At 42.2% G+C, this 21434-nt stretch overlaps 1 protein-coding gene across 7 annotated transcripts in view; it reads right to left on the bottom strand.

Moving 5' to 3' along the window:
* Positions 1-21434, bottom strand: part of brsk2a (BR serine/threonine kinase 2a) — a 174840-nt gene that overhangs the window by 69204 nt on the left and 84202 nt on the right. For all 7 annotated transcript variants that reach the window (XM_086108691.1, XM_086108695.1, XM_086108692.1 and 4 more), the window contains exon 2: positions 1542-1636. In XM_086108691.1, coding sequence (XP_085964817.1) covers positions 1542-1636 — 95 coding nt within the window. The remainder of the gene's footprint in view (positions 1-1541; positions 1637-21434) is intronic.

Below are 21434 nucleotides of genomic sequence, written 5' to 3'. Positions count from 1 at the left end.
GAACAAGGCGTCCTGAAATAGAGGACATAGCCTTCTGATCCCCACATCATCTCCGCAGTCTTGCACTTGATATAAATATATATGGAAGCAACTGAGGAGTCTTAAATATGTACCTCAAAACTATGACTGGTTTCCCAGGATGTGTAAACTAATACTATCTAAAATAAAATGCACTCTCAAAGTTTAAGATAGCACGAGAATAGGATAGGACAGGAGGGTGGATAGCTTTATTTTTGGAAAATAAAGCTGTCTTGTACATAAAATGAGACTGGCGATCGTTACTCTCTTCCCTCCACAAACCAAACATGGAGTCAAACACAGCAAACTAAACATGAACTCTTTTATTCCCCATGACGTATGAATATGTCAAGAAAAGCCACTATGACTGCCTAACCGTGACGTATTTAAACATCATTTCCTTTATTTATTTATTTATTTTTGCATCGTAGAGAGTTGAAGGGTATGACGCAGCCCCTGACTAACGATCATGCTTGTCTGCATTATAAATCTTTAATAATCTGTCCATCAGGTGGCAGCGGGTGTAAGGGATCAGCCAGGAACATGCTGCAGAACAAGTAGAAGTCGAGGGGGAGGGATGCATGGGTGGAGTTGTGGAGTAGAGTGTCGTTAGTAGAGAGTGTATTCGAACCAGTAGCGATGGAGGAATCAAAACAATTAACCCGCATTGCTTCTGGGGAAGAAAGCGACCTAACCGTGACGAGGGAGGTGGAGCTGCTGAAAGCAGGATGCATTCGTCCGCGCAAAAGTCACAAGCGGCCATCAAAAAAGGCTGCGTGTGCATGAACATTGTCTGCCTCATGCAAAGGCCACACCGCAGTTGCCTTCGCAAAGTGAAACCAGAATGCAGTGTAAGACATGCTGTGTGCCCTTGTATCAGGGCAATGCCTTCATTTTGTACCACACACACACAAATAAATAAATAAAATAAAATAAAAAACATGCATAAGTTGCCGGGTGAAGGGGGCACACACATGCACGGGCACAAAATTGCCTGGTGGAGGGGATACACATGCAAGCACGTGAATGTGCGCGTGCACACACGAACAGTGCACTTATACATGCAAACATACATGTGCACACACTCCCCAAACTCGTTGTTTGTTTGTGTCTGTTCATGGTTCATTTCATCCGTTCAATAGAGTGAAGGTAAATATTTTTGCTATCAAAAGCCCTTTTGTGCTGTTGTTTGTTGTTTTGTCAAAGGAAAGTCTTATTTAGATGCTTGAGATGTCACAAAAGCAAAAAAAAGAATAGTGGTTCCATTCTTAAAATGATGCTTGTAATGAATGCTTTTACAAAAAGGTATTTTTCTTCATGAAATGTCGCTACTTTCTAATGCTGATTGCGAAAGAACAGAAAAAGATCCTCATCTTTCCTGTGGTAGGCTTCGTGTTCGTTTTGCAGTCGAACACAACAATCTGTAGCCCTTGCAAATCAGTCAAAATCCAAGGGCTGCGATGGAGGCGTTTGCTCCAGCGAAAATGGCAGAAGTCAATGAGTGAAAAAAAAAAAAGACTTACCTTCATTAGTACTGACTCGCTGAGTTTCTCACGATTGACGATCTTTACGGCGACTTTCTGGCATGTAACACAGTGAACTCCAAGCTTGACCAATCCTACAAAAAGCAAACCAAACACCTCATTAAGTCCAACAGTTTGATGTTGAATAAAGTTTGTATTTGACATGAAAGCAAAGAAAATGCATTCATTTGCGGCCGAAAATTGATTCTGTGCATGTCATAGCATTTCTCTTGGCTACACTGCTTTCAGCATGTGTACATGTATGTCATATTTCAGCACTAGTTCTGGCTGATACAACTTAAACTTGATGAGCAAACGGGCAGTTGCTTTCACCAATCACGTTGACATTTCATCCTTACTAGGTCTCCAAGCCGAGCTTCAATGACATCAGCGTTTTTCCATCTTCTAATTGGTTTGTCAAAGCAAAACTTGTGTCACCGCCAACTTTGACTCGCAAAACCCATCTGTAGCGATCTGCACATGTCGATGCATTAAAAAAAAAAAAAGATCAGCACCTGATGTGACAAAATGTATTTCATTATGATGGTATATTTTTGTCATGTAATTAGAAACATACACAACATTTCTTAATTGCTCCGGATCCTGTATGTTGCACAGTTATGTGCTTTTAGACCACATTTATGTATCGTATTGAGGGGTTGTATATTTACCAGGTGGATTAAGTCCGATAAATCCCAATTGAAGGGCCAGGTGCCAAATGAAAGGTTGACACTCACGACAGCGGGGTGGTGTAGGCAATAAAAATAAAGTACCTGTAGGTTTCCGCTGAGATTTTAATGGGCCTGTGGTTGCTGAATTTAATGCGATGTATCGTGATATGTGAACTGAGAAGACATTGTTTACTGACCACACTGATGTAAAATGGCTTGTGACTTTAAGCCCCCACCCCACCCCCCGTTATTGACTGCATTCGTGTAGTGACACTTCCTTGAATTGCTCTCCAGGGTTTATGTGAATCATAAAAACAGTAAGAGATTGGGCTATTTGGGTTATTGATTTCTTCGATGTGCTAAACAGCTGCAATGTAGTTGTGTTGTGTTAGCCACAACACACGTAACTGGAGAGTCAACAGACACACACAGAGCCAGCCAATGAGTCTGAAATCAAACCGGCGTACGTGCATGCATGAAAAGACATGACAACGACAGAAGAATACATTTCTGAAATCACGCAACAGAAAAAAAGCTTCACTTGAAATATTCTCAGCAGGTGTTCCAAAGCAATTCCACACTGGCACCCCCATTGATGTGGCATTGCAAACTACCATAAACTAAACTTGTGATTCACTGCACAGTGAAAATTCAAGGCTGTTGGCTCTGCCTTAATAAATGCCTCCTGATATTTTCAGTCACACCATCAGTCACAGGCAAAGTGGAGAACAGGTATGGATAAGTAAAGGACTGTACAGTTACATTGGAGCCGCATTATTTCTGTGCATTCGTCGGACACAAGAAACCCTGAACAGCCATTCATCAATCCATCCATCTTTCCGTTGAAAATTAATTTTACATGCATTTTTTACTGTCAACTAAGTCAAATGTAGCACGAAATGTATGGATATGTTAACGATCACTGAAGTGTAGGGCTGCACAATTTTGGAAATGCAAGATATGCGATATAGATGTTGAATATAGCAATATCAATATTATTGCAATACTGAACATGTTCTGAAATAATACATTTGAAAGATTTTTTTTCCTGTGGCAAAAAAAGAAAGCCCAACGTTCTGTTCGCTCTAATAATTGTAATACCCCTAGATTGTGTTTTCCTATTGGATGGCGATCGGCATTTGGGTTTGTGTTGGTCAAATTCCAATAGAAGCATACAGTTGCATATGAAACTTATTGCATGCCTTTGTGCAATGACATATTTTTTGATATATTATGCAGCCCTTTTCAAGTGTAACAATGATAACGTCTGAAACTGTCCATCCATCCAGGTGGGGATGACACCCTGGACTGGTGGCCAGTCAAACCCAAGTAACACATAGAGACTGAAAAACAATCACATGCGTGTGTATAAGAATGTCACTGAGTGGAACTGCACCCACCCAGGGAAATGAACCACTCCACCAACATTGACTTGATTTGTGCATGAATCAACATTAAAGGTAAAAAAATCATAATAAAAAATAAAAATTCTTGACCCAATCCACACATTTTCTCGATCACTTGTCTTCATTGAGGTTGCGGGTGAGCCTGAGCCGATCCTAGCTGAATTTGGGTGGGAGGCAGGGTCGCCTCTGGACTGGTTGTCAGCCAAGCACAGTGTTTTCTTGTAACTGTTGTTTCTTTTGGCTCAATCTTGCCATGATATTTCCAGGTGATGTTGGCCATTTACACAGCTAAATAACCTGATAGCCAAAGAGTTTTAAATTTGAATTCCCTCAAATTTAAACAAGACAAAAAGAAAAATGAGGCAGAGTGTACGAAAGAGAAAATATTAAGTACAGTATATTCAAAAGATCCTCTGGATGAAGGTGAAATGCTTGAAGCTATTGATTGTCTTCGAAAGCACATTAACTGTGGAATAATGACGCACATTGTATAGTAGGGAGGCCCTGGCTTATTAGTCAAGGGCTCACAAGGGTGGAGATGAAGCTGCAAGGAGAGGAGGAATGGAGAGAAGAGATGAGGATCTCATAAAAAATGTTGAAGATTCGGGTGAGAGCAGAAGGCACTTGATCAAGATGTGTAACAGCAGTCAAAACCATTAGCCCTGTGAGGATTATCATATGCTAATCGACGCCAAAGATGCTCATGAGTCATGATAAATACTTCAAGACTAAATATCCTCCTGAAAACATATGGTGTCAACAGGATTATTGCCGCAATATCCATCTTCTGAAGTCTAATGTTTGCTTTTGTGAGAAAAGTCTGCGAAGAAAAGCCATTATGATTTCAAATCCATCCTGTTTGTATCTTCCAAATAAACTCATTTGAACAGCATAACAAAAATGGATCAATAGAAGTGATAAGTTAAGATAAAATAAGATTAGGAAACCTTTTTTTGTCTCACAATGGAGAAACTCACACTTTACAGCAGCAACATTTGGAGGGAAGAAAGGAGAAAAACATGAAGTATTCGCATGCACAAAATACATTTAAAAAATGAACTGTACACAGTACAGAATGCAAAATAAAATATAAAATATAAGATATAAGCATATATAGGTATGCAACTGCATATTTGCTACATAAGGTGGCTGTGCTATTTAAAATGGGTGAGTGGGGGTGAGTTCAGGTTTTTCAGGTGCTTCTCTTCAGTAGCCTGACAGCAGTCGGCAGGGACGAGTGGCGGTACCTCTCCTTCTTGCAGAGCAGGTGTATCACTCTCTGGCTGAAGGAACTGCCCATGGGATTCCGTCACATTTTAACATGAAATTCAATAACTATAAATGTGTGGTTTTGCAGGACATGACAATTTCATACCATCTGGCATCCATGTTCTTAAATCAATAACTCCGACAGTGGGAGCGGAGTGGTGGGCAAATGCAGTGACCCTGCCGATCTGAAGCTCAAGTGCAAACACTGGGGCTAAACGGATGAGCTGTTGTGTGAGGTCAAAGCGGGATTTCATGTATGTCCAGGCCTATATTACCGGTAATTGGACAATACACTGAAAAGAAAGACCGCACACGCACAGGGATGCAAGCAGAAATGTCAGAGTGATGAGATGCTCAAACGATGGCTCCATCCATCAGCTGAGATGTGTTTGCTGCCTTGCTCAGGGATGGAATGGAGCAAATATCATCATGAGGATGGCTGTAGCATCAGCAGTGATGCGGATTCTGCGTCTGTCTGTCATGGTGAAGAAGGAGCTGGGCCGAGAGGGAAAGCTCTAGAATCTAGAGTCTAGATTAACCGCTCCAACCCACTGGTCACGAGTTGTGGCTAGTGACTGTAAGAAGAAGATCAGAGAAACTGAAGTGAGTTCCCTCTGCAGGGTGTCTGTGCTCTCCCTTAAAGAAAGGGTGCGAAGCTCCATCATCCATCATCAAGAGAAGTCAGATGAGCTGTCTCGGGCATCTGGTGAGGATGCCCCCACCACCGAGGCCCCCCTGGTGACATGTTTGGGAAGAGGCCTGCAGGAATGCCTACGAATAAGAAGAGCTGGACAAAGTGGCCAGAGAGAGGGAAGTCTGGGCTTTCACTGCTTGGTCTCCTGCCCCAAATACCCAGAAGACACGTGGAATACACACTTGGCTCTCTTTGGAGTGTGTTTACACTTCATACATTTCTTTCATTTAAAAGATGTCTCACTGTGCGTTCTTGTTTAAAGTAAGTTCTGTATGAAACAAAGACAAAGAGTCAGTACCAGAGTATCTCTGCATGTTAAATTTCTCCTGGTGGCTTGCTTTCTTTGAAACACTATAGCTCGTACAAATAGTAAAATGACAATTGGAGATGCGCCCAAATAGAAATTCTTGGCTGAAACGGAAAACTAAAAATGAGGAAGAAGCTGATAATGGAAACACTGAAAGAAATATCTTAAAAACCTAAAAATTCATCAATAAATTCCTCCGCTGGATAGTTTTCTGCTCTTTCTGCTTTCTCTCTGGTTCCTTCCAAGTGGCTGACCAAGGTGCACCATGGGTGGCCACAGCAGCGTGGCGCACCGCTACCAGTGGCCAAATTTTTGTCCCCTAAAAATCCCCACTCATTTTCTTCTAGGTCTAAACTTACACTGAGCCCCAAGGCAGTGACCCGTGATGTCCCAGTCCATGATTACCAGACAGAGACTGAGCTTAAGAAAGGGGCTATCCAGCCAAGACTGCTTGCTTCAAAGGTTTTTCCTTGTGTCACCACAACATCCAGTTTACGTGACAAAAGTCTTTTGGCCAGAAATTTGTGGTACATCCCTAATTAGAATTGATATTGTCACTGAAAAACAAGTTTAAGAAAAAGCAGATGAACACTAATGAGACCAATGTCTTTAAGTGGTTTGAAAAGGTATCTTATTCATATTAATAATAGTATCCATCCATCCATCCATTTTCTGATCCACTTTATCATCACAAGGGTCGCGGGGGGTGCTGCAGCCTATCCCACCCGTCTTCGGGCAGTAGGCGGGGCACTCCCTGAACCGGTTGCCAGCCAATCACAGGGCCAAACAACCATCCACACTCACATTCATACCTAGGGACGATTTAGAGCAGTGGTTCTTAACTCAAGTTCAATCGAACCCTCGGGGTTCGGTGAATCGTCTCAGGGGTTCGACAGAGCCTCTGCCATGGAGGTTAAGACATATCCGACTCAACATGTCAATTAGTTATGACATGCCCGCTTGGCCATCACTGGCTGCAGATGATCACATGACATTGCTTGTCCAATCAGTGCTGCGGGAAATTTAGTTCGCCCAGTAGTCAACGTGTGACTGTCGTGATAGTATGTCGTAAAATTTTAAAAACTTTTTCTTGAAATTTGATCTACTTTTTTTCTGTTTTTAATAAATGCATTTTTTATGTCTTGAATTTATAGAAAGTCATATTTTTATTTTTCACTAATGAAGGGTTCGGTGAATGTGCATATGAACGGTTTGGGTTCGGTACATGTAACAAGGTTAAGAACCACTGACTTAGAGTGTTCAATCAGCCTGCCATGCATGTTTTTGGAATGTGGGAGGAAACCGGGATGCCTGGGAGAACATGCACACTCCACACAGGAAGGCCGAAGCTGAGATCGAAACCACGACCGCTGCACTGTGAGGTCGTCGCGCTAAGCACTGGACCACCGGGCCGACTTTATATTCTGCAAATAATCTATTTGTTGCCAACCATTGCTGTCAATGGCACCTTTCTGGCAGAGAATACGTCATTATTTTCACTTTAATTTGGTCTTTTGTTGTTGTCTTTTCATTGTTCTTCAAAGAAAAATGCTCGAATCTAACGTGCCTATTTGCACATGCATGGGTGCACCCTGTTGTTTTAGTGGTTTCTTTGTATTGTTAAAGTGTTGGCATAGCGGTGTCTGAATTCTCTCTGGGGACGGGAAAAAAACCCCACTTATTCCTGTTGTGCTTGAACGTCGCAGTTTGGTATAAACGCAGCCGGGGGGGGGACACACACTCACGCAGACAGGCACTGTCAGATACTACGCTTACATAGCTTTATTTACAACATAGAAACAATACACAGAGGGGCTGACCTGGGTTTGCAACTCCACTGAATCAGCCAGTGCATCAATCTCTTCTTTCCTCCATGCTCCTCCCAAATCAATAGAATCAAAAGCCCTTGGCTTCATGCACAAAGTCAGAATAATGGCACCAGCCGGGGACTTGTGGGCTGGAGAGGCCACCATCGACTGAACCCTATCTTCATCCCAGCACTGCACTCCTTCCTTTCCGTGTGCCTCTATGATGAATGGTGTGTGTGTGGAGGAGCTGTTCGGAGTCAGCAAGAAGGAGCGCTTGGATCCACAGCTCACTGAGCAACACATAACTTTGTGGATAAGGAAAAAGATGCTACTGAGCCACATTCAATCACTGCACTGCCGGAATTTCAGCAGAAAAAGGCTCCTTAAAGCTACTCACATTGGATTGACATACTTGTGACCTGAAAATTGCATTCTGTTTGAATCTTGATAGATTGCTGTGGGAGTTGTTTTGCTTCCGTTCTTGTCTTCTAATATACAGTTAAGAATAGGAAGGAAAACCCAAGAGAGCTTTCTTCGTCACTGAGTGAATTTGTGAATGCTATTCCCTTTACAGCTTTCTGAATGAATGAATAAGAGAGTGGTCGATTTGTTATTGAACGTCCAGGTAGGAGTGGAGGAGTCCAGCCATTGATTGCACGAAGAGGTGATGCACAGCAGAAAAATGACCACAAAAAATAAAATAAAATCCCTTTTATACTTTTAAACTGTGAGATGTTTATTATGATCTCCACAGACAAACACATGCGTACACAGTGAGTCACCGCAAAATGCTTTGTGTGCTTTTTAGGACCATTATCTGACAGTTTAATGATCATCTGCTACGGAGAGGAGCGGGCCAAATGAAAAAGCTCCACTTGCACACCTCTCCTGCTTTGAATCCTGATCTTTGAGAAGCCCTAAGCCAATGCTGGCAGATGGTAGTAGCTTATGCTGGCTTAGCTTTCTCTCCCCAAGCGGCGCTGGCTCAGAGAAGCTCAATGCCCTTAGACACAGATCTGTGAGCCGCTCGTTACTGCCGCGCTCTAACCCCAAATACTTGACGTGAGGTCTACAGCTCTGCCCTGGGATCATAGTTTGAAAGGAAACAAAATGTGCAAACTGGGCTTATTACTTCAGCTTTTTTGGACCGGATTGAAAGCCGTCAGAGTAGGCCATGAGAATCCCATACTTCAGGGCGAGAGACAGGAGTTAAGCCCAATCATTAACCACAACATCCCCATGTGCCTGTCAGCTCGACTGTACATATTGTACATGACACCGATTACCAGTCACACAGGAAGTTACCCTACGGCCCAAGTATTTCAGTGATTTAAACAGTTTTCATTAACTCATTCACTCCCAAAGACGTTTTTAAGATAAGATAAGATATCCTTTATTTGTCCCGCAATGGGGAAATTACAATCAGAATTCAGAAAGGAAAAACGCTGGGTAGGCAGAGGGAAAAAAACCCACGCTCGAACTATCCTCTTCCGAGGATAATTTAAGTCCAGGATAAAAAAGACCCTAGCACATGAATAAGCATTAGACAGTTACAACAAGTCACAAGACATAACATGTATAAGGGGGGGGATGAATGGGAAGGGGGGGGAGGGGGGGGGCAGGGTAACCGCGACGCGGCTGACGATGACCAGCCGCACGGTCTCCGTTGCGCTCCGCATCATCGAACCACGTCACGGGGGAAAAAGAATCGGAGCGATGAAGACGGTGATAACAAGGATGTGTATGCGCGTGTGGTTGTCCAGTTGTGTATGTGTATGCGTGTACAGGTCATAGCTGCTTCGTCGAGGTCTCTTTAAACGTCTTTTCAGACTTGGTCCAGAATTGGCTGGTACTGAATGAGTTAACTACATAAGAGAAGCAACATCTTTCACCACTTACTCCATCCCTCTGTTTCTATCAGTGATATTTCAATCCAGGTTCCATGACAGACTTCCATTTACCTGTAAGTGATGTGGCCCAGTATATGTATGTAGAGATGTAAAGATGCCATTTGCGGGTCCATGGTGCACTGGCATTGTGGCCTAATGACGAGAGGTTTGTCCCGGTTTGTTCAATATTTTAATTGCCTCAAATCAGATGGGACGAACTGTACAACGTGGAGATCCTGCAGGCACCCGCTGATCCTGTTTACGCTATTACACTTTGCATCTCGAGCAGTAAAATTACCTGAACTAGAGGTTTGTTTGGCAGTTGCTGACATGATTATAGATTCTTCTTTGTTGGGGTTAAATTTGTTCAACCACTTCTCACAGAAAGCTGATTGTTTCAAAAACATACAAAGACAGTTTGATCGAGTGGAATTTTACCCTTGAAAGCAAAAGCTTCAGTAGGATGCTGTTGCGGTGAGTTTTTTGTTATGTTTGTTTGTGACTGACTAGGTGTTTTTTTTTGGTTGTTTTTTTGGTTTGATTGACTTAACTGCTTAAGGGGCGGCCCGGTAGTCCAGTGGTTAGCACATCGACTTCACAGTGCAGAGTACCGGGTTCAATTCCAGCTCCGGCCTCCCTGTGTGGAGTTTGCATGTTCTCCCCGGGCCTGCGTGGGTTTTCTCCGGGTACTCCGGTTTCCTCCCACATTCCAAAAACATGCATGGCGGGCTGATTGAACTCTCTAAAATTGTCCCTAGGTGTGAATGTGAGCGTGGATGGTTGTTTGTCTATGTGTGCCCTGCGATTGGCTGGCAACCGATTCAGGGTGTCCCCCGCCTACTGCCCGAAGACAGCTGGGATAGGCTCCAGCACCCCCCGCGACCCTAGTGAGGATTAAGCGGTTCGGAAAATGGATGGATGGACTTAACTGCTTCGTTATCCATTGAAATTATGGCACATGTTTGTTCCCCCCTATCTTGTGTCGTTCCTCGGGCTGGTTCACTTGTTTCTCATCATCAGTGATCCCAATCAGCACACTCATACGATTCGACATTTTAATCGATAGAATGGCAAGAGACAACAGCTAAAAAAAAAGTTTCCAAGCAAAAAGGGATCTTCTGTTGAGTACATCTTGCAAAATTCCAGCAATATTTCTCAAAGGTGCCAAAGGATCCATTTAACTCTCCCCCTTCTCCTATGTGCAGCCATGAATGATGACAGCCTAGCCTGTTGGACTCCTTGTAAACCTCAGAAGCCTACTAGGCGAAGCAAAAACATCAGGAGCAACTGCGGCCCAGACCGACAAAACAGCTTCAAAAGCGGGAAGAGCAACTTGGCTGTGGAGTGCTGGAGGCACACTGACGCATGCAAAGAGAAACTGTTTACTTGGCCTGCATAAATTAAAATATATATATTTTTTTAAAATACTGTCTTATAATTAATTTCCTGCACATAACGAGGGAATCGTGACAAATACTTTGGAATTGTTTTCCTGCCATTTTTCATGGCAATTAAAGTACACCTACAGATTGAATTTTGGAACTCAGCATTTAGAAGTATATGATAGGAATGAACACACACAAGTCAAACAAACACAAGAATATGTGGTAAAAGCTGAGGAGGCACAGTGTCAGTGTGGCTTCAAGGCACGTCTATTTTTTGTTTTTTTTAATATTCAAAAACAAGGATAAAATGATTAAATGCACTGTATGGTCAAAGAACTGTGAATGAATGATGCAGGAAGCCTACAAGCTCTTTGATTGGCAGAATCTTCCTATCACCTCTTCCTCACCAACATGCAAATACTGGAACAAATATTTCCTTAAAAACTTACTGTATGTGTGCACGGAAGTCTCTCGGAGTTAAGGAAATATCGCTGAGGGTAAACTCATGAGACAACGCATGGCTGCATGGCACCTTTCATCTTCGCGCATTTTCCCATCCAGACTTCTGACACACCCATCATGCATAACCTGGAGGCTGGCAATAAATAATGGAGTTTTACTGAGACTTGTGAATGTCGGAGAAAGCCATTTGGAAAATATAGCATCGTTCAAATATGAAAATACCTTCGGTAGCTGGCGTGTCGTCGCCAGTGTACCTTGGGCACAGCTCCCTCTAAATACATTACACTTTGGAGGAGAGTGTGTGTTTTTTTTTTATTCTGGAGGAAATAAATTCAATAAAAGTCATTCAATCAGAATACTGTGCTTTTGACGGAACACTTGTGCAGAATCCATAAAAAAAAGAAAAAAAAGGAGTGTGTCTGCTATGCTATAAATCTGCGGTGTCATGCAACCTTCCCTGAATCACAGATGGGGTGAGTCATTTTAACATATTTGACTACCGATAGTGAAATAAAAAATTAATTTTAAAATTAATAATTAGAATAATTCAATATCTTACTCAACAATGGTTAGGATATCTGTCGTTGTAAAAATGAGCCCTGTGCTTTCAAAAAAAATCTCCACGCAGCATGTTTAAAAAAGAAAAGTTTTGCACTTGCGGAGGTGAGAAAAAGTCCATTGGCACAAATATTTTTTATTTTTTTTTGCCAATGACTGTGACATATGTTGACGTTTAACCATGGGTAGGGACACAAAAAAAGCCGTGGAGCACATCCATCATCTAAACCACTTGGTTTTTCATGTTTAGGTCACCAATGACAGGGCACATAAAAAGACAGACAACCATTCACACTGTCATCGTGGGGAATTAAGCTACATTACCTGCACAAAATTCAGTTGCGTAACCACTACACTATTAATGATGATTAAACACAATTAGGGATGCTCTGATCAATCGGTGGCCAATCATTATCAGCATGATATTCGAGAAAAAGTATGTGATCGATGAGGTTATCAAGACGTTTAATGCCGGATTCCATCAATGTCGTGGCCACCTCTACATTTCACATTTTATTACCTTTGACATATAGAGAGTATTAACAACAGTATCACAATCATTCATATAAATGTTACTATCATTACAATGTCATCACGTTATCTGGAAAGTATTTTAGACAATGCGTGGGTGAATACCTTTAACTTTATAATTTATCTTTGACCAGCAATGCCCAAAGAATTGGGAATATAGACAAGGAATCGAACTGCAAGTCATTATTTCACACACAACCTAAAGTCGTGGCTTGTTATGGGAGCGAATGTCGTTACCGGCAGAGAACTCGTATTAGCATCAAGCTTTGTTGTGCTCAGCTCAGCAGTTGTAAACCTTCGGTGACCGCAAAGAGTATGCGGTGATTGCTGCCTGGACTCGTACCAGACATTCAAGTTTCACCGCTGTGTTAATCGCAATAGTCAGTCTTGTATTTATTTAATCATTCACGTATTTACAGAAATGTTGCCGCTCAATCGTAGGTCCTGGTGAACATGTATTCAATGGAATATGTAAGCTCATCTCCAAATTTGTGGTCAAGTGTTTAGAAATATCGCCTGTCTCTTTTTAAGGATGCAATCTCACCCATTATCTTGATCGCAGTCAGTGATATCGCTTCTCTTGAAATCTCACTGCCTCGATGTCGGTGCAAATTCAAAATATTCCTCTCTGAATTCTGGCCTGAAGTGATAGTCGGCGCAGACCAGAGTCGAGCGACAGTGACACTGTCAGAGGGATGTACCATGAAAATCCCAAACCGGGAAAATCAGAGCGAACAGGACGACAGATAATGGAGAGATGAGAGGGCAGAGAGGAACTGCATGACCATGTGGCCGCTGCAAGGAGAGGGAGGTTCACTGGTTACCGTCGATAAACAACGATACAGGGGAGACGGAGTCAAAACACAGAGAGAAAGCCAGGCAGAGGAGGACTAGGTACTCAGATCTATTTTTAATGCCACTGACTGGGGATCAGCAAAAGGAATGTATAATTACAGCCTCATGAATAATACAAGCCGGCGTCTTTTAATTAGCCACACCAGGCAACTGCAGACACCGCAGCTGATGGGACAAACACATGCATACGCACGTGGACATACACACACACACACACGCACACACACATTCCTCTACACTATACACAGAGAAAGGAAGGACAGCCCTAGATACAAGGCTACGAGTGAGTGACGTGTGTGTGTGTGTGTGTGTGTGTGTGTGTGTGTGTGTGCGTGCGCGTGTGTGTGCGTGTGTGTGTGTGTACGCGCGTGTGTGTGTGTGTGTGTGTGCGCGCGCGTGTGCGCGTGCGTGCATGCTAAATGTGTATTCATGTGAATGCTCCTCCAGGGAGAAAGGAGTCAAATCAAGAGGTAACTAAGGGCTGGTTCCTAGGCTATGACTTTTCGCCAGCATGAGTGAGAACAAAACCTTGAAACAAAGGATGTCTCCTTCTCATGTGTTGTTGGTACTGTGCACGACACAGCGACAATTTCTAGTTTAAAAAAACCATCACAGGGTCTTTTGTGCACATCAGAATCACATGAGCTAAAATTCACCCCCAACTTATTTAATTAAGAGTGTTTGAGGGGAGTTGATACACATTCATTCATTATCAAACATGGCTCCATCAGGAGAGTCCAGTCAGACAATGTCCGATTAGTGTTGGAAATGAACTCAAATTCGGACTCGCTGCACATCAAGAGCAGGCAGGAAGCTTGATCCAAGTTGGAATGACAGATCAAGACGCAGGCAGGATGTTATTCAGTTGTTATCTGGCAGCTCACAGACTTCATTTGTAAACTAATTTGTGGCTCCCAAACACACGTTTGAGGATGGGAGAGAATATTGGATGCTATCCCAATGGCTCACTCATCTCCGTTTCTTGATTAACTTTAATTTGATAACGAAGGTGCTACTCACTGTAGCAAGAATTAAGAAAAGAAAACTGTAATGTCTCTTTATCTAAAAAAAAAAAAGGAAAGCTATAACCACAGCGTATCTGATTTGATAAGATCCAATTCTTTACACTATTTGTCATGTGACATTGAATAGTTATGTCGAGCAATCTTTGACATATAAAATGTGTACACATTTTTATGCCCAATATTTTAAAATACAAGTCTTGCCTTGTTTTTTTGTACATCGTTTGTATAAATAACGTGCTGTGGTAATGGAAGACACAAAAACATTGTCTGCGGCAGGGGTCACCAATCTTTTAGAGAGTAAGAACTAATATCAAAAGGCAACACTTTATACATGTAAATCTCTGCAAATATTTTCATATGTTATAATCATCACTAGCCTGGCTATTGTTGGAATAAGCCCAGTGGCTAATTATGTGTCCTTGGGCGCTGGTTGCCAGCCAATCGCAGGGCAAAAATAAACGAACAACCATCCGTGCTGACACTCACTCTAAGTGACAATTTAGAGTGTTCAATCATCCTGCCATGCATGTTTTAGGAATGTGAGAGGAAACTGGATCACCTGGAGAAAACCCATGCAGGCATGAGGAGAACATTCAAACTCCACACAGGAAGGCCGGAGGCTGGTATCGAACCCCGGACCTCTGCAGCGTGAGGCGGATGTGCTAACCAATCGCCCACCGTGCCGCCCGCATTATCCTTATTAAATTATAATTCACTCCCTGTGCGAGACCTCACAAAATTGTGTGTACAGGTGTTCCACATGAAATTTAATTAATCTGTGCAACTAAAATGCGTTGTTCGCTGAAGACTTAACAGTACGAAAGTACACGTTCACTTGCAGATGCCTGAGCATAATTATATTAGGAGCCAATATTTATCATGTTAAAATATTTGTGAAATGAAAGGATGACATTGATTATTCATGAACAGAGTAACGTTGGGACAACACAAAGGGGGACTTGTGGTTAGCAGATGAACGACAAACAGACTCTGGAATTGGACCTCGGCTCCGGACTTTTCTTTGTGAAATATGCTTTCCTCTCACATTCCAAAAGCACGCATACATGTAATCTATTGTAAATTGTCCATTGGTGTGAATCTGCAACTGAATGATTCATGAGTGCCCGGCGTTTGATTGGCATTGCTTTGAATTGTGACCCAAGAGAATTATTACCAAAAAAACGTTTTGATAATTGATTGACAATTTGGACGGAGTGGGGGGGGGGTTCTTTTTTTAATTTTAGGTACCTAACAATTTTGCCAAATTGTGTAAATACTTGGCTGCAGAATATGAAAATATCGTGTTAATCCTGTGAAAAAAAATGCCCTTTTTTGTCTTTATATACTTCACAGTCAATCATATGCTCTAAATCAGGGGTCCCCAACCGCCGGGCCACGGACCGGTACCGGTCCTTGGGGCATTTGGTACTGGGCCGCACAATAAGAACTTACATTAATTCCGTCGTATTTATTTTGGAATAGGAAAGGTATTTTATTTTGAAAAATTACCGGATTCTCCGTTACATCCGGCTGTGTCACTTGACACACGTCAAACCACGCTTCTCCGTCACGTGACTGATTACACTAAAGACAAAACACCGGAGCTTGCTAAATGAGTAAAATAAACTGCTGGAGATCACAAATGACGGCGGCCTTAAATTACGTTCGAGACAACAACTCTGCCGGTGTTCTGGATTCAAGTTATGGCTGAACACTCTGAGATCGCCACAATAGCACTGTTGCTTTTTCCGACATGCTACCTGTGTGAGGCGGGGGTTTTGTGCAGCAACGGCGACTAAAACAAAATGACGAAGTAGACTCGACATGAAGCACACACTTCAGGTGTCATTGTCTCCTATTACCCCGAGATGGGACCGCCCGCTTGCAGAAAATCAAGCTCGGCGCTCGCACTGATTCAGCATTGTGGTGAGTTGACATTTTCATGCACTTTGAATTTGCGTCGTATCGTATCTGGAAGGCATTAAACATGACTGTAGCGATCAGAGTGTCGCGGCCAGATTAGACGCTCCTCATCTCGAAAACACCCCAGTGTTCATGCAGCTCTTAGCATATTATTTTGTAGTATTTATCCTTAAATGCCGGTCCGTGAAAATATTGTCTGACATAAACCGGTCCGTGGGTCACAAAAGGTTGGGGACCCCTGCTCTAAATCATTATTTGATTGCCCATAAGAGCCGACCGATTGAGTCATGGGACATCCCTTGGTAAAAAGTAATAAAGCTGACAGAAGATGGGAAAGAGATGAGTGCAGCTGGAGGTATTTAGGATGAGAGGATGTGTTGGTAATCGTCCAGCAGCCATGGGTGGGCTTGTTGACATCTCTCTCAGGGAGTGGGTTAATATGAGCAAGTCTTCTGGTTAAATCAATGCAGCAGCGACAGCAGCGATGACGGCGACAGGCAAGTCACCACTACATCGCAATGACAACAAGAAACAAGAGAATTTCTATTTGGCACTGGAAGCTATAGCTCAATTTCTTTACACTTCTCTTTTTTTTTTTTTTTTTTGCGGGTGGTGGATGGTGGCAGCTTCATTCTCTCCACTATGATTGTCACTTGGTTCCTTCACATGAATTCACACTTTTGCACATTCTCTTCTTGTCTACATTAATGTCTGCTATATTGATCGCTTTTCTGGACAGAAACTCCTGACACAATACTCACCATTGGTCATCGAATGAGATGGCTGTGCAGTTTGCATCATGCAATATTAGTGCAACCTCACTGGCTTCAGTGAAAACAGCTCTTTTGGAAAGACAGAATAACAGTAGGCCTGATTTACTACTGGTTTGCACGTGCAAAACTATGCACAGAGATGATTGCTCATGAAAACGTGCAAGCCGTCTCCAGCGTTCAGGATTATGTCTTTCAAACAGGCTCTTGAAAAAAAAACCTAAAAAAAGAAACACCAGGAACAATATTTATCACGACACATCGTCTATTGAGCAATACAATTTTGGAACTTCTCAGTGATCTAAAGGCAGTTGCAAGAAGGAGTCATGCAATACCACTTTTGACTCAGAAGCACATGCACATGTAGTATGCGATAACGTCACAAAGGTCGCACTTTTGATCAGCTGCAGTGGCAACATAACCATGTCCTTTCCTGTCAATATTCCAGGTACCTATGTTGGTGCAATTGCTGCGTTGCGGGAAACAGAATCTGACTGGCTCAGAGGCTGGCAGCACTCACTCCAGCAACTGCTAGCTTTCACCGAGGCAACGAAGAGAGAGTTCCCGGATCACAGTTGGACTTCAGTTGATTGTATTTGTCACTGGCTGAACTGGTTATTTTTGTATCATACTGTATATGAGTATAGTCAAAATGCCCAAAATATAATCAAGGTTGTATTTTCTAAATTTCTACAGTATTAGTAGCTTGTTTACAGATACAATTAAGACAAAAACAAATGGGATGCTAATCTACTTGTTTAGTCTCCCCTGCCCTCAAAGTATCGATAAGAGAATCGATCAAGAATTGAATCGTTTATGTACGGTAATTGGAATTGTAAAAATCTTATCAATTCCTTCCTTATTTCCATCAATATAAACTTCAATTTGCATATGTGATACTTTCCAACATTTTCCAGGGTGAAAACTTGAAGTGTGTTTCGCGAGAGCCAAATCCCCTTTTAAATAGGGCAGTCTTGTCCACGTACACCTGTTGCCAGCACCGTGTGCAAACTGCTAGTGGGAGTTAAGATGCAATTTAGCATCCGCTATTTTGGATCTTTGTAAAAAATCACAATCTTAATAGATCATGTGCTTACTAACAAAAAGCACATCCAATCTGGAAGCGTGCATGTACACGCAACTTAGTGCCTGCTAATTGGAGTCTTAGTAAATCAGGAACTAAGTAAGTAATTTGAACATACATACGTTTGTGTATGCGTGTGTGTGTGTGTGTGTGTGTCTGTGTGTGTATAATTCCATGTCATATACGTTTATATTTCATGGAACACCACTGCACCACTGAATTTTACGAAAATGAAGTGGTTATCTAGGAAGGCCAGGACTGAGACTGTCAGCTTTATCAGAGAAAGGGCACACGTCACTTTCAGGAATAAACACAGCCATCACAAAGAGAAAAAAACTTGACACCCCCCCCCCAAAAAAAAAAAAAAAAAAAAAAAAAAATACGTCTGTGAAACAGAGCTGCAAGGGCACTTCAGCGGGAGTCAATTTCAACTGGCCTTTAAACTGAACAAACAAAGACTGATGTGGGAGTGAAAGCAAGACACTGGCTGAATGGGAAAAACAAAAAAAAAAAGATACTAAGAGTAAAATGGATGTAGAGAGGTTACTTAACACAAACAAAAGGACAGCAATAAAAGGAAAAGAAGGGAGGGCGACAGAGTGGAAAGTGAGAAAAGAGATAACAGCGGAGTGTCCAAGTGTCCACCACTGGGAGACAGTGCAGAGACATCAGCTCAACATGACTTCGAGGGGCTTTTCCAATGATGTCGCTCTGTCAACACAAAGAAGAACGATGGAAAGGGCACACACAGAGAGACTAAAAAATATACTCCACACACACACAGACACAAACACACAAACCCACACAGGAGAGAAATTGTACATGCTCCCTTTCCCGATATCTCACTTTCACTCACTTTCACCTGATTACAGGCTGGCTATACGAATTAATCATTCTTAACCTGTGCAACCGCTCCATGTACAGAAATCTTTGTCCCACCCCTTTCGCACCGTACAATGGAATCTGCATAGACACTCTCACGATAAACATCATCATAAGTTTAAATGATTGCCGGATCATTTGATCCGATGGACATCGGATGAATTTCCAGCAACTAAAAAAAGGTCCATTCCCACAGTGATTTCATACAGCTGAAATACAACTGGAGTGGGTCAATTTTCCCAACATTGCCCCTGCAGTAGGTGAACAGCTGATTAAAATATTTCCACACCTGTCACTGTTTTATGGACAGATATGCAGACACACACAATTTCTTCATAATTTCTTCAGCAGCTGTTCAAAAGCACACTACCGACATATACGGGATTTAAGAGGACCATCACCACCTCAAATATATAGTTTGAGCAATCAAGTCGTGGCTCTCAGTTATGTTGTAGACTGTAAGCATAATTCATTCCATTTTACTTTCTGGTGCAGGGAATTAACTAGCACATGGTAAGTTGGAATCTAAAACTATCACTCCTATAACCGTAGAGTGTATGTATTCTCAGCTTTTGAGAGGATCTAAAGCAAGGATGGGTAGTTAATTATTCAAAGGTACCGCATAAAAAAACTGGACCGCCGGATGAGCGCTAACATGCTAATCTCAACATTGTCCATATTACTTTTAATGTATTTCGAAAAAAAACATCGCGTCTCATGGCAATCAAGTGCTAGGTGTGTATACATGATACTGTATCTATCGTTAAAATTAAGAAATACACATTTTTAAAACACATTATAAGTGATCTTTTACCCTTTAAAAACTACAACAATTTTGTGCGCCAACCACCAACTCATAGTAGCCGTTCCCAGTCAGGACCCCTGAATGACTTATCATACACTCAAGATGCACACTATATGAAATTGTAGATTTGTGTACACTGTTATCAGGCCAAATCTGGTTGGCCCTCTTCCCTCCACCATGCAGGTCATGAGAATGTTGCTCAAATTGGGACAACTGTCGTCATTTTTGCTAGTCCCTTTTTTGGAAAAGTGGTTACATCTAGCAAAGATGTCACTGAGTCTACAGATCAGGACATAAACTAAAAAGCACATCTTTCAAAACAAAAGCACTGCATATTTTAGGTTTAATTTGGACTTCATGGTCACTGTGAGGGCCAGTCAGAAACTGTGAATTGGCCAGATGTGGCCCCCCGGGCCGTACTTTGCCCATTCTTGCTCTAAAGGATTAACTTTCTATTTTGTGACTCCACCACAGAAAGATAACAGTCATGGATAAAATATGATGATAGTTTTGATTTATCTTGGTATTGCACATGAACCTGTCATAGGATCCTTTCAGATACAGTAGTTCTCACAGACATGCTTATGACATGTTATATATGTCACAGGCTGGGATGTATCCTGGTTAAAGGGTATAAATGAGAGTGCCAAAATGCCATGATCCATGCAGCATTTCTGTGAAGAATGTCCGTAAAGCCAATTAATCATTGAAACACTCCAACAGATGAATCATTTGTTGGGTCGTGGAGAGCCACATTTCCATGATTTTTGCTGAGGAACCAAAATAAGCTTCAGGAAAATCACGGACGACAAAACATCCTCAATGCTTGTCCAGGAATAGAGATCAACCTGCATGCATGTTTGAGCAATCAACATGGCAGTGTAGAGAATTGACAGTCGGTCTTCTCACTCCCTGATGGCAAATGAAGAGGTTTGTCGTGAGTGGGAAAGGGAACGGATTGAGTTTGTGGAGACAGTCGGTCTTCTCACTCCCTGATGGCAAATGAAGAGGTTTGTCGTGAGTGGGAAAGGGAACGGATTGAGTTTGTGTCAAGGGCTCTGCTCGAAGCTGGATGGGTCAACAGACCGTTGCTATAGCACAGCTATGGTAACAAGGTACAGGGACAATGGTTTATTGTGGCATAAATCTGTCTAAATAGTCACACTGTGAACAACATGCAGCTTTTCTTCATCCATCCATCCAGATAAATAGGTCGATAGACAGATAGCAGCTATCTATTAAGCTTTGTAGCCGGATAGCTGGCTCGCCTTTCAAAAGTGTGAATGGAAAATCTGATCAAAACACCGAATGGCATTCATAGTAGCGTAGCCTGAATATGAACCAAGGACAATTACTGTTGGAGACCAGCTTACAGTGGTAAACTGTTGCTCATGTCTGTCTTTTCCACACCTTGGATGTTCATCATGTTCTAGGTCATGTGTAACATGGGCCAAGCTGACTGTGATTGTGAAAAAGACAAACATTCACACTGACACTAATGCGAATGATTGTCTACTGACATGCATTTTTGCATGTGGGAAGAAACCCGGGTAACCAGAGAAAAGCCAC

The sequence above is a fragment of the Hippocampus guttulatus genome, chromosome 4 (genome assembly GCF_054856545.1).
Source record: "Hippocampus guttulatus isolate MCC_2025c chromosome 4, RoL_Hgut_1.0, whole genome shotgun sequence".
NCBI lineage: Eukaryota > Metazoa > Chordata > Actinopteri > Syngnathiformes > Syngnathidae > Hippocampus > Hippocampus guttulatus.
Note: the sequence above shows the minus strand (reverse complement) of the source record. Positions and strands in the feature narration are given on the sequence as shown.